Source organism: Pleurodeles waltl, chromosome 11, assembly GCF_031143425.1.
Source record: "Pleurodeles waltl isolate 20211129_DDA chromosome 11, aPleWal1.hap1.20221129, whole genome shotgun sequence".
NCBI classification, from domain to species: Eukaryota; Metazoa; Chordata; class Amphibia; order Caudata; family Salamandridae; genus Pleurodeles; species Pleurodeles waltl.
The window spans coordinates 745,413,437-745,429,356 of record NC_090450.1 but is presented as its reverse complement, the minus strand read 5'-3'; the positions used below and the strand labels follow the sequence as shown (position 1 = coordinate 745,429,356).

The 15,920-nt window shown below is 42.3% G+C and overlaps 1 protein-coding gene across 3 annotated transcripts in view; it reads left to right on the top strand.

The window, feature by feature from the left end:
• The window catches only part of LOC138266092 (uncharacterized), an 896,417-nt gene that overhangs the window by 174,222 nt on the left and 706,275 nt on the right, over positions 1 to 15,920 (top strand). For all 3 annotated transcript variants that reach the window (XM_069214468.1, XM_069214470.1, XM_069214469.1), the window contains exon 5: positions 1,830 to 2,004. In XM_069214468.1, coding sequence (XP_069070569.1) covers positions 1,830 to 2,004 — 175 coding nt within the window. The remainder of the gene's footprint in view (positions 1 to 1,829; positions 2,005 to 15,920) is intronic.

Genomic DNA, 15,920 nt, shown 5'->3' with positions numbered 1-15,920 from the left:
TCTCCACCACGTGTGCATAAAGTGTGATCATAAACTTTACAGACGTATTTGATGTTTTTGTCAGGTTTTGCCCCATATCAGGAGTGGGGACATTTAATTATACTCTTTGAAGTAACTTTACACTCAGAAATGATGAATAACTAAAAGCAGTAAATTACTACAATTTGTGAGAGTAAATTTACACGTGTAGATCTACTCTGATGTTAACTTACTTTGTGAATAGTCCCAAAATGCTTTATATTAACTACCATTACTTACCTGCGATGTTGTTGTATTTATTGATTGTACGGTTTAGCTGTAAGTATTTTTATTAAGAATTGCACACTTAAGGAGTCACGTGCAAGAGTTACGAAACTTTAATGTATCGTTATTTATATGCACTGAGCTGTACACTAGAAGAGTTTAGCTTTTCCTGTTGGAAAAAGGCTCAGGTTGATTAATCGTCAGACTAAATGTGAGACAATGGTCAGATTCCTGTGAAGTCTTACACTAGGTGGCGATGTATAATAAAGAAGGCTTCTGCAGTAAATAGTTACCTACAGAGACTTTATGCACTGTATGTATTCCCATACCTGCTAAACTAGATAAATTATTACTGCATTCATTTCTGCATGAACTTCATAATGAGGACCCTGGAGTGTTTTTCCCAGACATGGCCAGGGTTTCTCACAAGAAGGTTTAAGTAGTTCAGAAAATGGAGGAGATTTTCTGTATTTGAATTTTTCCAGCACCTCACCAGAAGTTGTTCTGTTAGCTGCTTGCCATCAACACAACAGTTTCTTCATGTAGTTCAGGCTTGTTTGGAAGGTCATGAACCCTCCTATTTCTGTTTTGAATCCGCGGTTGCAGACTTTGATTTCTATGGTTTATGGCTTCTCACAGAGTGGGCTTCCCAGCAAGCTGTAAGGCAGAACGATGAGGACATGGCGACTTCTTGAGTAGCGCCCAGTTGTAGATATTTGAAAAGTGACCACCTGGGCAGCACAATGCAGCATGAAGATGAGAGGTCTAGGGGGCAGAAAAGTTGTCTCCTTACTTATGACTCATGTGTTGCACAAATGAACACTCCAGCTGTACACCCTCATGGCTGTAAACCACTTGTGCATTTCTTGTTCATTTGTGAGAAGTCAACAAAGGCTAAGCCTGTGGATTGTATATATTGTTATAGAGTCTAATGACTAAGAGGAGGAAATATAAGAGCACGATGCCACAGTAACTTATCAGTGCTCCTATTGCCTTGATTCCTTCTTCCTCTTTGTAGTCCTTAGAATACACCCACAGTTCCAGTAAAGGATTATGGCTTTTGACTGGCAAACGTTGGTAGTCTATGCAGGAGAGTTAGCTGGGGACACGTGGCACTCAAGTTTTACCTTGCTAGGCAACACTAGACCTATCTCTTGGTATTTGGGTACTTTTGATGGAGTCTAAGGACTGAGATGTGAATGAATGGCAGTAATGAGATTACTGATGGGTAACAACAGCAATTAAAAAGATACGGTGGATGGAAATGCAAGCAAAATTTACAAGTCTGTTTCTTCTCAATTTGCCCTTATTCTTTAGTGAAAATTCTCCCCAAAGTTTATTAGTTTTCCCAAGTGCAGATTATGTTGTGATTTTTCGAAATGTTTAAATTACCATCAGTTTAAATTATTATTATTTTTAAAAAAGCTTGCTTTGTTGAAGATCCATCGAAGCGGTTGTGATTACCTTGCTCAAACAGGACTGCACTATGTACGTGATTCAGAGTTTATTAGATTACTATACTAGTTTTTTTTGTCTTCCATGCCTTTTCTTCTGTGTTTCATTTTAGACATTTTGTCTCCCAAAAGGTGTGCCTTATTCACAGACATGGGAGCCAGAGTGGAGCTACCTCTACACCTTAACAGCATCTTACCCCAACAATGGCACCTTCATGTTCATTCCTAGCCCAGGGACTACAAATTTCAGCAGCTGGGAAGTTGGGCTCCTGAGAATCAGTTCAAGCACGTTTCCTGCAGGAGAGCAGTAAGTATATGGTCATTTAATCACATTTATTGAAAGTGAGTAAAAATGAGCACATTTCCTTAAACAATTTCCACTGAATATGTTAGCTTACTGATAATTCTATTTTTAAGTCTCCAGAGAGAGATCTATGGTCAGGATTTTGGCTGCTGCTCTCCTTAGCATATGTATGGAGTGTGTTACTAGAATATCACCGTCAGAATATTCTCTACAAAAATGTTATTCTTCGTGATATTAGAAAATCTACATCTACTGAAATTGTAGAGCTTTTAAACAATAGTTAGGGTGCAACATTTATTTCAGATGATATTTCTGTATACAGTTCACTGATATAAAACCCATACTGTTTATTGAATGGAGTGGCTCTGGCCCAGATGAATCATTTATGAATTTGATATATCTGTTGCCATGGAGGATTGAGCAGACATTTGTACCTTTTCTCCACTAAAATATGTAAAAATCTATCTTAAAAGAGTAACAACATCCATCATCCACTTGAAAGGTGAAGTGGGACTAGAGATAAGCATCCACCTAACATTATTAGTCAAACTTTTACAGGAATTATCACTTCAAGTTTTGAAGAACTCCTTTTTCTATTATGCTAAGTGGACCCAGAGGTCCATTTGCTTCTAGGGAAATCTAAGAACCCATAAAATTCCATAGACTCACGAATTTTAATAGGGCTAGAATAGAACTGTGCAAAGCCAGGCGTATACTGGTATAATAAAACCACCTCATATATTTTGAATCTTCCCATATAAAAACTGAATATAGAAGAATGTTAAAGAGGGCTTAAACGTAAACTGAGTTTGAATTAGCCACAAAGCCCTGGACTGGCTCACCTCCTTCCTCTCCGAAAGAACCCAAAGAGTTCGCCTCCCTCCTTTCCGGTCTACAGCCACCAAGACCATCTGTGGGGCCCGCCAAGGATCCTCCCTCAGCCCCACCCTTTTCAACATCTACATGGCTCCTCTCACCAACATCCTCCACCCCCACGGCCTCACTATCATTTCATACGCTGATGACACCCAGCTCATCATCCCCCTCACTAGGAACCCAGCTACCACCAAGAATAACCTACACGCCGGACTCCTCGCCATCGCCAACTGGATGACAGCAAACCACCTCAAATTGAACTCAGAAAAAACAGAGATCATCATCTTCGGTCCCAACAAGACAGCATGGAAGGGCTCTTGGTGGCCCACCACCCTTGGACGACCCCCAACACCCACCACCCACGCATGCAATCTTGACATCATACTGGACTCATCTCTCTCCATGACTCAGCAAATCAACACCATATCATCCTCCTGCTTCAACACCCTTCGCATGCTATGTAAGACTTTCAAATGGATTCCTTTAGAAACAAGAAGAACAGTCACCCACGCCATTATAAGCAGCAGACTGGACTACAGCAACGCCCGTTACGCCAAACCACAGCCAAGCTTCAGAGAAAACTCCAGCGAATCCAGAACGCAGCCGCACGTCTCATCCTCAACCTCCCTCACCACAAACACATCTTTGCCTACCTCAGATCCCTACACTGGCTGCCCATCAACAAAAGGATCATTTTCAAAATCCTTGTCCTTGCTCACAAAGCCCTCCACGACACTGGACCGGCCTACCTCAACGAACGAATCAACTTCCACAAACCAGCTCGACAGCTCCGCTCTGCCGACCTCGCCCTCGCTAAAGTCCCCCACATCCAACTCACCACCTCCGGCAGCAGATCCTTCTCCCACCTCGCAGCCAAAACCTGGTACTTCCTCCCCACCAACCTACGCAAGACCCAGGACCTCCTAACATTCCCAAAGCACGGCTTTTCGAGCAGTAACCACCCCCAGCGCCTTGAGACCCTACCGGGTGAGTAGTGTGCTTAAGAAATGTATTTGATTGATTGATTGATTGATAGTGGATTCAAAAGTAGTTAAACCCAGTGATGCCAACAGAGCATACCTTTCTGACCCCTAATATCAATGTTACAGACAAGTGAAAGAACACAATATGTGTGGTGGGGAAGGTACATTTAAAATTCGAATCCGTGGCAAAACAATATGCTTCATTATAAAATTACAGAATTCCAACCAAACAATTTACCCATGTAGATTCAACATATATTAGCAATGGTCTGATCTATTAGCGTCAGACTGAGCTATTTATTGGGGAAAATTCAAAATGTGTCTGCCGTAGTCCAGTGTTCAGCCTTGACTTTTCAGATCTCTCTTCTCTTAGGTCTTGCTCCCAAGTAGCAATATAACAGTAGGGATGGTTAACAAGTTTCCCAGAAGCCTGTAGAGACTGGGTATTCTTCATTTTGACTGATGTTTTCTTTGACTAGTCCTCTGGCTGGGTAAGGGCTCTTGAGAAACTGGCCTTCACCTCCCTCTTACTCATTCAACTAAGCATTTATAGTGTCCAATAGGGACCTGCCCCATTTAAAGCCCATGCTTCCATGCACAGATCAGGATTTCTCACTATCCCTCCCCTTTATCTTTGATCTAGTCAGCCACTGAAGGAAGCTGTTGTCCTGTAACCCAGGTAAGAAATTGGTACTCTGCACCAAGGGTGTCAGAGGGGATTGGTAAGTAGTCACACCACCTCTGAACATCACTTTGTTCCACTGACATAACATTATTGTGGTTGTGTTTAATTAACACAGATACAATACCAGGTACTGGTATCTGGAAAGATTTCCTCTTTATCTGCACTCCCATTCAGGGGGCTAGGTAGGCCCTGTTGCCCTGCTGCCTGAATGAAGGACTGGACCTACATCTTGAACCCAGGACCACCAGAGCGACTCAGAGAGCTAGTTGGCACCTCCTGAGCAGAGCATTAGGGACAGAAAAGTCTGCAACCACCTTGAAACCACCACCAATACTCTGTCTGCTGTGAGTCTTGCCTTCCAAGTGATGCCCCTCAGGCCTGGACCCTTCGACATGGGCCTAAATGTGCTCTAGCAGCACAGTAGTGGTCCTGTGGGCAGGTGTGATGCAGGGTGATGCATCACCTTGCAGCTCCGCTTGGCAACCACTGCGGCCCGATGTATCCCCAATGCAGGACTTCGCATTGCAGGCTGCAGTCTTCTTGGAACCACGCAGTGTGATGCATCCTTGGTGTAGGCCTTCACATCTCAAGCACTTCATTGACGGAATTCTTGATGACACAGGACTCTGCATCGCATCTCTGCAGCTTCTTTGGAACTGCTAGTGTACGTAGCATCTTTGACGCAGGATTTTTAATCACAAGCCACTCATCAACGGCATCCTCAAAGATGACACAGGACCTTGTGTCACAGCCTCACGGCTCCTCAGAAGTGTTACTGTGCAACACATCCTCAACAAGGGATCCTGCAACACTTTGTGTTCTGGGCATTATTTCCCCTCCGACTCCACACCTGAGGGGACCGCAATCTTCATCTATTAATTTGGCTAGGGAGAAATGTCACAGTGAGATGGTGACTCACTCCCAGGTTTGAAATAATCTTCTTCCAATCTCATCCAGTGCATGCAATGCAGTCTGAATTCACTGTTAAGGAGCCTAATCAGGATAGAATTTCTCTAGTATTTAAAGGACACCTCTACTATAGTCAGTTTCAGTCTGGAGAATAAACCACCGTTTTGTTTTTTGCAGTACTGATCTGGAGTGTGCTTTTAAGTCATGAGGGCCAAGTCTGATATTGTTTTGTCCTTTTCTGAAGATCACCTACATTGTGTTTTTCATGGGGATCATTTGAAGTATTGGATAAAGTGTCTGAAATGGTGGCTGGAGTGATGAATGGGTGGATGGTAAATATAAATGATTGTGACTTAATTGTGTATGGTGAACGAATTTTATATAGATGGATGACTAATTGTGGGTCATCGTTAGAAGGATTGTGGACAGCCACCTGGAATGGATTACGGATCACAAGTGAGATACTATTACTTCTCAGTGCATGCTCCTTTATGCACAACGCTGTCTCTTCTCACTGTGTTTTGGGATTTGCAATTGCTTACTATATCTCCTAGAATTCTGAAGTGACCGCAAGTTGACATTTTAAGCTCTATTAGCTATATGAAGCATCTAATCGAAGATAAATGGTTGGGCCCTGTGGGGGATCAAGCAGACATTAGAGTACACTATGGTGAATGGAATTGCCTTAGACAGTGACCAGTTGTCACTGATTTGCTGGGATAGTCTCTTTTTCCATTCCACCTGTCCTAGCATCCTGACATTTTTCACTAAGTGAAATGCTTGTTGTGGTTTCATGAGTTTGATGAGCACTAGCAAGACATGTCTCACACACCCATTGGGCTGATCTCATATTCAGCATGGTAGGAAGACAGGTATCCCTCCACCACAGCCCTGTCAAGCTTTGCAGATCTATGTGTGACTAGCTGCTCCAGTCTAGGTTTTTTCTGTGCATTCTAGTATTTTTATTGTTGCTTATCCTATTACAAAACGAGGACTACATCTCCAGTGATGAAAAGAAAAAAAACTAGTGTGCAACACCTAGTCATGAAGGTAAACCTGGAAGCTATGCTATGGGCAGAGCTCTTGCGTTTTGTTACCATTGCTGCAAAAGAAGGGGGGAACCCGAGCATGTAAATCATCTTTTAATTTTTAGGTAATTCCATTGAACAATGTTTTTGCTTCATGCTATGCTTACCAATGTGAGATTTCTGATAAAAACGACCAAACATGAGCAAACAGCAAGCCCAGATAAGATATATTATTATTCCAGGCTCAACGGATCCCCATAGTGCAGGTTCACTTTCATCCCCGTATGTCTGTGCTGAAATTAGCACATTTAAAGCAGAGCACAACATTTCAATTTAACTTTTACTATTTCACTGCCATAAATACAATAGCAATGTCTCTGGAGCCTTGTGATGCCATAGTGTTATGTTGGTAACGCATCTTTGAATTCCTATGCTAACACTTACTGTCTGTCCTGGTTTTTGGTTTAAAAACTGAACCACCATGCAAAAAGAAGAAATAAAATGTGGCCTAAGCCCCATCGAGAGAGTCTACAACAAGATTACAACAGGCAAACTCCTCATAGTTGTGCAACTTCTCCCTTACGTAGTGCACAGATATGATTCTGTCAATGCTTAATTTAAACTTGTGGTTGAAGAGGAGGCCCACCTTCACCTATTTTTTTGGAACTGGCATTTATTTATCCACAACAAATTCTGTTCTAGGTCAAGAGATAGAAAAACACAAATGAAGAAAGAAGGATGAGCCAAAAGACAGAAAAGGGTGACAAGCAGGGACAACAACATACAAGAGTGAGATAAAGAGGCATGGAGTGTCTGATGGTAGATAAAAGAGGCATGAGATAGAAACGAGACTATGCAGCCTTGATAGTGCTGGACATGGGCTTCTGGCCAAAACTTCTTGCACAGCACTTATTCTTTAACCAATTAAGCACTGAAGTGAGCTAATGTCACAGAAATTATATGGCTACACTAGTATAGCTCTCCACACCACATAATAGCTTCAGAGACTTTGAAGACAGTGCCAATTTAACAAACAGCATAGTAAGCCATGGTGGTACTGGATCTGGTTAACCACTCAATGACGCTATCTGTCACTACTGGTTGTAGTATTGAGATAGTAGATGTGGCTGAGCCATTGAAAGTTCAAGCTAGATGCCTGCTGTAACTCAGCTTGAGTTCCTCCTGGACCCTTGAGTTCAGAACATGATGGCCCACGCACTACGCCTAGGTAGCAAGAATTAAACTCAAAGTATTAACCTTTGCTGTTAACCAGGAGAGGTAAATTCCTATCTAGTGGCTAAATTGCACAATGTGAAACTCAATCTTGGTCCTACCTTGATCAAATTGTGTGATCCTAGGCAAAGATGTGTTTCACTGTGTCACCTATTTCTTTATTATCAGATATGAAAACACCTTGAAATATGTGAACTCTGGATGTGCCCTATGTAGCTCCATGTATAATATGAATATAGGACACACATGACAATTGACTTGCCTCTGAGCGTTCACTAATGGCATGCTAAAGTTTAATCAGATTTATTACTTAAATAATTAAATGCCTCTCAATGCATTTTGCACTGGGTTAGTGTCACAAATGTGACATTAACTAGCACAGAAAGTTTTTTTTACTAATTCATTTTCCAGTGCAAAAATTGTTTTGCGATGGAAAGAACCCTAAAAGTACTGCAAAGCAGTGCAAAGCACTTAGCACCAAGGGGGCATTACGTGGGTGGTACACGGGCATTCCCATGCAACCTCCCATATCTTTTGATGCAAAAAACTAACTACAAACAATATAAGACAGGGTTTTGTGCCAAAAGGTAACGCCTTTTAAAAGTAGGCATTAAAAGGAGAAATTATTTTTCTCCTTTCTTTCCAACTTTGCATGCGAGCTGCACTGTGCAGCACACATATAAAGTGGGAAACGTTTTGAAACATAGGTGGTCATTTTGACCCTGGCAGTCTTTTGACCGCCAGGGTAAATATGGCAGTCCCACCACCAACAGGCTGGCGGTTCCGACCGCCACATTATGTGTGCGGTGGGTTGGCCTCTGCCAACCTGCCACATCTCCACCATACCGCCATGGCGGTCGTAAGCACTGGGCCAGAGATGATCATCTCCGACCCGGCGGTCCACAGAAGACCACCAGCGGTACTATGGGCCAGCTTTCCACCATGGTTTCCACGGCGGTAACACCACCATGAAAACCATGGCGGAAAGGCTACCGGTGACAGGGATTTCCCTGTCACCGGTAAACGGCGCCCCCTCCCCAGCACCCCCAGCAAGCACTAGACCTCCCACCCCCCCTTCAGGCACAGCAACCCCCTCCCCCACCCCTTTCAGACACAGCTACCGCACCTCCCTCCACCTACAACGCCCCCTCCCCGCATACCTGCACACAGACACCCACACGCACCACGCATACACCCATTCACCTATACTTACATACATGCATCCACTCACACGAGTCCATACATGCATTCACAGCAACATTCATACATGTATTCAGACACACATCCATACACGCATTCATAACATTCATACACGCATACAAGCATGCATGCTCATACCCATTCAAGCATGCATACTCACACCCATTCAAGCATGTATACTCACACCCATCCAAACATGCATACTCATATGCATACACACTTACATCCAGACACACACTCACTTGAACATTCAGACACGCATACAACCACGCATACACATATTCATGCACACACACAGACACCACACACTCATACGTGCACACACAACACCCCTCTCCTGTCTCGGACGATCACCTTACCTGCACTGGGGAGAAGGTCATCCATCAGGGAACAGGAAGGGGCGCTTCCACCGCCGGCGGAGCCCCACCATCAGGACAACGCCAGGCCATATTATGGCCCATAATATGGCGGGTGGTGTCTGCCAGAGAGCCTCCACCAGCACAGCTACTGCTGGATTTCACCCAAAGTGTGGCAGAAATCTGGCAGCACCAGTAATATGGTCTTCATGGAAGACCGCCAATGTCGTAATGAGGGCCATAGTATTTTGCATTGGAAGGGTACCAAGTACCAGTACAAAACCTATGCTGGACTCATGCACACAATATTGCACTATGACGCAAAGGTGTGTATATGGTGCACGCCAGCTAAAGCCAGTGGCGCCGCAAGGGAGAGGGAAGAAGAGAGACATCTCTCTAGAAATGGCGTGCTCCTGCTCCTTCCCTGTCACTCAGCGCAGCGTAGCATGGCATTTTTTGCTGCTGCACTGCGCTGTGTGACTATTTAGCAAATCTGAGCCCTGATATTTTCAGGTAAAACACGTTCACTTTCAAGAATTATTAAGAATTAAATTCAAATTATCAACTTTTAATGTAAAACAGGAAAGAAAGAGACCACCATCTAGTGGCTAATTTAAATTGCACAATAAAAAAAACTATAAAACATGGGATCAATCCTGACTTCCCCTATTGTCAAATTTTGTGGTCTTAGGCAAGTAATTTATTTCCATGTGTCACCCTTTTCTTTATTGCCACATAAGCGAACACATTCAAATGTGTGAGTTTAGGATGTGTGCTGTACAAAGAACTTGTGTATTATTGAATAGCTGATGATGCTACTTCATCTATAATAATATAGGGCACACATGACAACTGACGTGCCTCTTAGAGTCACTAATGGCATTGTCATCTGGGCGGGGCGAGGAATGTTTCTAGATTGAGGTTTACAACCATCAGTTTTAATCACTACCTCTCAATGCAATGATATGATCTGATATTTTAAGGTGAAATGCTTGTGTTTTTAGCATGTTTAAGAAATACATTTTTTTGAATTGCTACATAATTTACATGCCAAATATTTTTATAGCTTTCTGCTCATGCACAGGTTCTTTAATGCCAAGGCTGACCGTTGCATGACTCTGTTAAATGTGTAGGCTTATCCACCTCTTATGAAAAAGTTGTCTTTTCTAGTATTATGTTTACATAGCTCAATAGAAGAGCAGCAGGCTTCCCTTTCTCATTAAAGGTCTAGCCACTGATTCCTTGATCTGGCTGAGTGCCCTCACTGCCAGTTGCTGGCCTAGTCACTTATGGTCATGCGGGTGTAGAGTAAAGTGCTACAGATACCAAGATGCCAGCTACTGTAGCTCACAACAGTCTGAGCAAGCAGAAGGCAATGCTTTGATGGCCATGATACAGGGGAGGCACTGGATACATGTAGTGCCACTTTACAAGGGACTTATAAGTAAATTAAATGTGCCAATTGGTTGTAAGCTCAAGACATAGTCCGGCAGAAGCCACCAGCAGGGTCCAGGGCAAATCCATTTGGAACTGGTCTTAGGTTTCTTGCAGCTTTTGTGTCCTGGAAATTAACAGGAGGCTAGCCAGATTTCCCTTTGGGTCAACTCTCCTGTCCTCTGTTCTAGTGAGAGTATGTCTAGCCCTTGGGGGTTCCATCCAAGGTTTCAGCAGGTGCAGTCCTTGTTCTATCTTCCTCACGTCTAGCAGTGTTGTGAAGAAGGTGCAACCTTTATGCCTTACACTAGCTTGTGGTTGGGAGTGACTCCCTAACCAATGGGGAAATAGTTCCCAGTGGCAACCCTACCCATGTTGACATTATTGTCTGGGGGTTTACCCTAAACAATCCCATAGTGCCCTGCTCTGAGGTGTGTCTAGGAAAATTAGAGATTTCCCTGCAAAACCAGTTTTGGGACAGTTTTTCCCCCACTGATATTGCTGCCATTCTGGCTCATTGGACAATGGCCAGGTCAAGCCTAGATATGAGTAACATCTGCCTGTGAAAGGTGCTGCTTCTTTGAAGCTTGTACAGTTGGTGGGCACCTCCACTAGGCCATACTATCAGGAGGAAGTCACACCTCCTACCAGCCAAGGTCCTTTTCTTCCCCTTCCTGACAGCAATTCACACTCTCTGAAAGGGCTACTAGAATCGTTTAGGTAGAAACATGCCAACTTTCTAAAAGTACCATTTTCAAAATAAACATGCCACCTTTCTAAAAATTTAATTTTCATAATAGCAATTTAAAATCTGCTTTTGCTGTTAGACTGGAATTTAAATTCCTATTAATTTGAGTCCTTGAAACATGGTTCTAAGGGCCATATGTACGAACACTTTTTCCCATAGACACAGAATGGGTAAAAACCTTGGCTACATCTGGCCCTAAGTGTTCTCAAACTGAACTTAACATTTAATTACATGTTGTAACACAGTGATTTTCTATGAGAGAGACGGCCTTGCCACAGTGAAAAATGACTTTGGGTATTTTTCACTGCTGAGACGTGTAAAACTTAGGTACACATGTCCTACTTTTTAAGTACCATGCGGCCTGCCCGTTGGGCATTTAGAGCCTACCTTAGAGATGACCTATAGGTATTAAAAAGGGAGGTTTAAGCCTTTCAAAGGGTTTATTTTTCCAGATCAAATAGGCCTGAAGACATGTTTTGCGTACTGTCTACTAGGAACGTATAGGTAAGTTAAATATAACAAATGAGGTATTAGCCACTCCTCCATGTTTTTAGGGGACAGAGCACATACACTAGGTGATGGATGGCAGCACCCCATTGTTCAGAGTCTGTATGCGAGCAATACAATTCAGCAAAAAGTGGGGGGTGACCATGCAGAAAGAGGATGTTCTTACATAATCATTGAAAAAAGCATCACACTCTAGCAATATTAATATGAGTTTTAGGTAAAGATGTCCACATACATATATATAGCCGGACACACATGGCTAATACTGTATACAATGATATATCCCTCTAACTATGATTATGTCATGACTGAGAAGTTCTGAATCTATGATTTTCTTATATGTTTTAATTTGGATGGAGAAGCGGAAATGTCTCTCTCTTTCTGTTGCATCCCTGTCTTGCTCATCTACAGAACATGTGGCCAGACGTATCATTTTACTGTTGGAAAAACTGATCACAATTTGCCACCAGTTTTTTCAGGACCAGTATGGATTTTTGTAAATCAACATATGTTCTAGTACATCAGCTAGTAAAATTCTGATTCAGAGTCTGTCGCATCTGACCTAACTAAATAATGTTTATTAAGTAGGTCGCAAATCACAACTCACTCAGATTGGATATATTTACATAGATGGTGGCCTGCAAGGGTCAGTAGACCACCATGTCTTTGATAGCTTTTAAATAAGAATCTGTCTGCTACCCCTAAAAACTTTGTCCCACAATTTACAATGGGGGAGGGGAGTTACAAAGAGGACACCTTAAATTTTGAAAACGAGTTACCACTCCAACTTGGAAGTCTGTATTTTTTCAATGGATTGCAATCTGAGTTCCCTACAGAACCCAATGCCCAAATACGTATTATTACAGCAAAACCCATAACAGTTAGGAATGAGATGCTATTCTTAGAACAACTGCTGAAAGAAGTTGGTGCAAGAAAGGTAACCGTGATTAGATCAAACTCAATGTCACTTCTGTTAGCTGAGACAGACTAATCTGAGAAAAAAGCTGTCTGATGTTCTATTAAAATCAGCACTGTGTCTAAATAAGCCTCTGTCACTTATGAAAAGTTAATGAAGGGTCCAATTTCTCATCCTCAGAAAGTCACACTCATCCTTATTGCTGTCATATCCCATCAGCATCGATCCTAGGCTTTAAAACAAACCTCCTGATGATTATGCCTACACTCACCCCACCAGCATACTCCCCCTCCAAGTTATTCTGCTGCACGTTAGTTTGTTGGATGATGATCTAGAGCAACAAACACTAGCCCTTACTTGTTCTTTGACTTCAAAAACACCAAGACTTTAACTAAACTTCCTACTCATCAACCCACACTTTATACTCCTACCTAAGGCATTTTCAGATTGCTGAATATTGGTTTGCAACACTAGACAAAATTAGAACATGAGTAAAAAGAATACCGAAAAATGACTGCCAAAAAGATGACTGAAGTAACCAAACTAACACTGAAGTGGAGCGATTGCAGTGATTATTTTCTGGGAAATTAAAAAAAACACATGTACAATTGAAACACCTTCAACCTAGCAAAGGATTTAGGGAATCAGAGGTATAGATAGAGTCCGATCATTGGGGTGCTTTAATTAATGTCCTCGTTGACATCTGAGGACAACAAAGCCCACACAATCACATTCAGAAGATGCTGGGTGAGACAAAACAGTGATATCAGAAAGTAGGTTATAATTTTGCGTGGGAACACAAATATCAATTTAATAAACTAATTCTGATTACGTTACAGTGGTAAAAGAATCTCTGCTTATCCCATGGTAGTAATGTTATAACCAAATGTAATTTTCACAAATAAATATTTGGTACGTTTAAGCAGTACAGAACACTTTTAAACACAAGGACAAAATGTAATAAAATTCCCAGACCAATTTAGTAAAAACAGGGAAAATATAATGAGGAAAAATACATGAAAATGCTAAAAATCCAAAAAGGGATCCTGAGATATTAATTTTCAAAATGTTGTGGAACATTTTCCTGAAAGATTAAAGTGCCTATCAGAATTCAGAGTTCAAAGCAGACCTGGAACCAAAGGCAATTTCAGTATGGTTGCGATGGGGCAGAGGTTGGGTAGACCAAGTGAGTCACGCTGGGTTAAGTTTTTACCTTCTGACTTATTCTACTTTTTGGACCTCCACATTCTAGAGTGTGGAAATACAAGAAGCTGAAGATGACAAGGGTCTCTCAAAGAGGAATACGTTGTAAATGAGGTACCGCTAAAGCATTCAGTTTTGATGCCAAAAGAACCCTGCTGGACAAAGCATACTGAGTGAGGTTGCTTCACTGTTGCTGTATATTTAATATCTCTCTCCAGGTGAAGGTTTTATCTTTGTTCTCAGTCACTTTTCTCCTCTCAAAATCCACCAGTGGGGTAGGGCTGGACACTGTAGTGGGGATTCATCAGGCCAGATACCTTTACCATCTTGCTAAAGGTTTTTTGGTCACAGTAAAAAGCTCAAGGTAGGACAAGCCTTGTTTTCTTGTTTGCCAATGTTGTACCATTATGCTGAAGCCCCAACACCTTGCCCAATCCTCTGGAGATGGAAACATGACATATTCCCATATTTTTCATGCAGCTGTGAAAGTTTCTCCTGATCACTCCTGCAGTCCAAAGGTCCTTCGTGCAGGTGACTAGGAATCAGATCTCATTGCATCCATGGCTTCTGCCACATCCTTTCCACAGTGATCCGCTGGACTGGGTCTTCTTGTAGTCAAGATTCCTTTGCTTTTGTTTTATTGTAGCAGGTGACAGGGACCCAATTTATCAAAACCTTGCAGAGTAGTTCTAATAACTGTGTATCTGTAGGAGTCCTTAGAACTATTTATCTTCTAACAGTCTGTCAGTTTTCTTACTTCACGAAATATCTTGCCAGGTATGGGAACGTTCTTCAAAGACGGTGATGAGATGTCACTCTTATCCTGTGTACAAGATAGTGATTGGAGAGTTACCTAATTCAGTCTCAGTTGCTTTCTCACAGAATTCTCACCTCCTTTCTCAGTATTTCTATTCTCAGTTTACTACAAACCTTTTCAGAATCCCTCAAGCAAAATGGACCTCACTTTCTTCCAGTTAAAGGAGCCTAGTACCTCCTTCTAGCAACTTGCCAATTGATACAATCCTGTCAATGCTAGAACTGATTTTCTTCCCTTCTGAGGGCACAACAGAAAGTCTATGGTTGCTCAGGGAATCAATGATTGCTGTGAAAGCAAACTGTGTTGGCAGTATTTCCTATCCCACTATGTAGAATTTTGCCAACAATAAAGTTGTAATGTGGTCAGTAGTTTTAGCCACTTCTCTCATCCTGCATTTTAAAATAGGGTATAGAATGTTTTGTCCAGCCTGGCAGTTACAGACTCGTCCTAGTAAATATTGGATCTGTGATCTTCAATTTAAAGTTACTAGTTAACTGTCCTCCTGCATTCACATTTCTTCAGTGGCGGAGAGTGATAAGAGTCCCAGTGCACCTGCAAAAGAACAAGAAGAGAGACAGGCCTGCAAGAACAGTCTGTCAAGAAAGACGATGTCGGGTGCAAGTGGGAAGAAATACTTATGTCTTGTAGTTAAGACCTAATGGACATCAGGATACTGAAAAAGGACACAAATTAAAACAGAAGGTTTCTACTGTAGATCAGTAAACATCTATTTAGGGGGGACAGAAGAAATCGGCTCCCTTGTTATGAGCTGTTTAACAGTTTTTCCAACTGTCTTCCAGATCGACATGTCCTAGGTCATCCAGACCAATTGCTGGCCTCGTCAGCGGCACTGCAGGGGTCCGAAGGGCACTAAAGCAAACTAGTAAATGATCCAGCCTTTCCCCATTTTCACAGTGAAAAACATTCATGGCCGAGGTGCACTGGGACACACCCACCCCTGGGCCCTAGAACTATTACACCTGTTGTATTATTGATCGATACACCTCCGCACCTAATTGAAGCA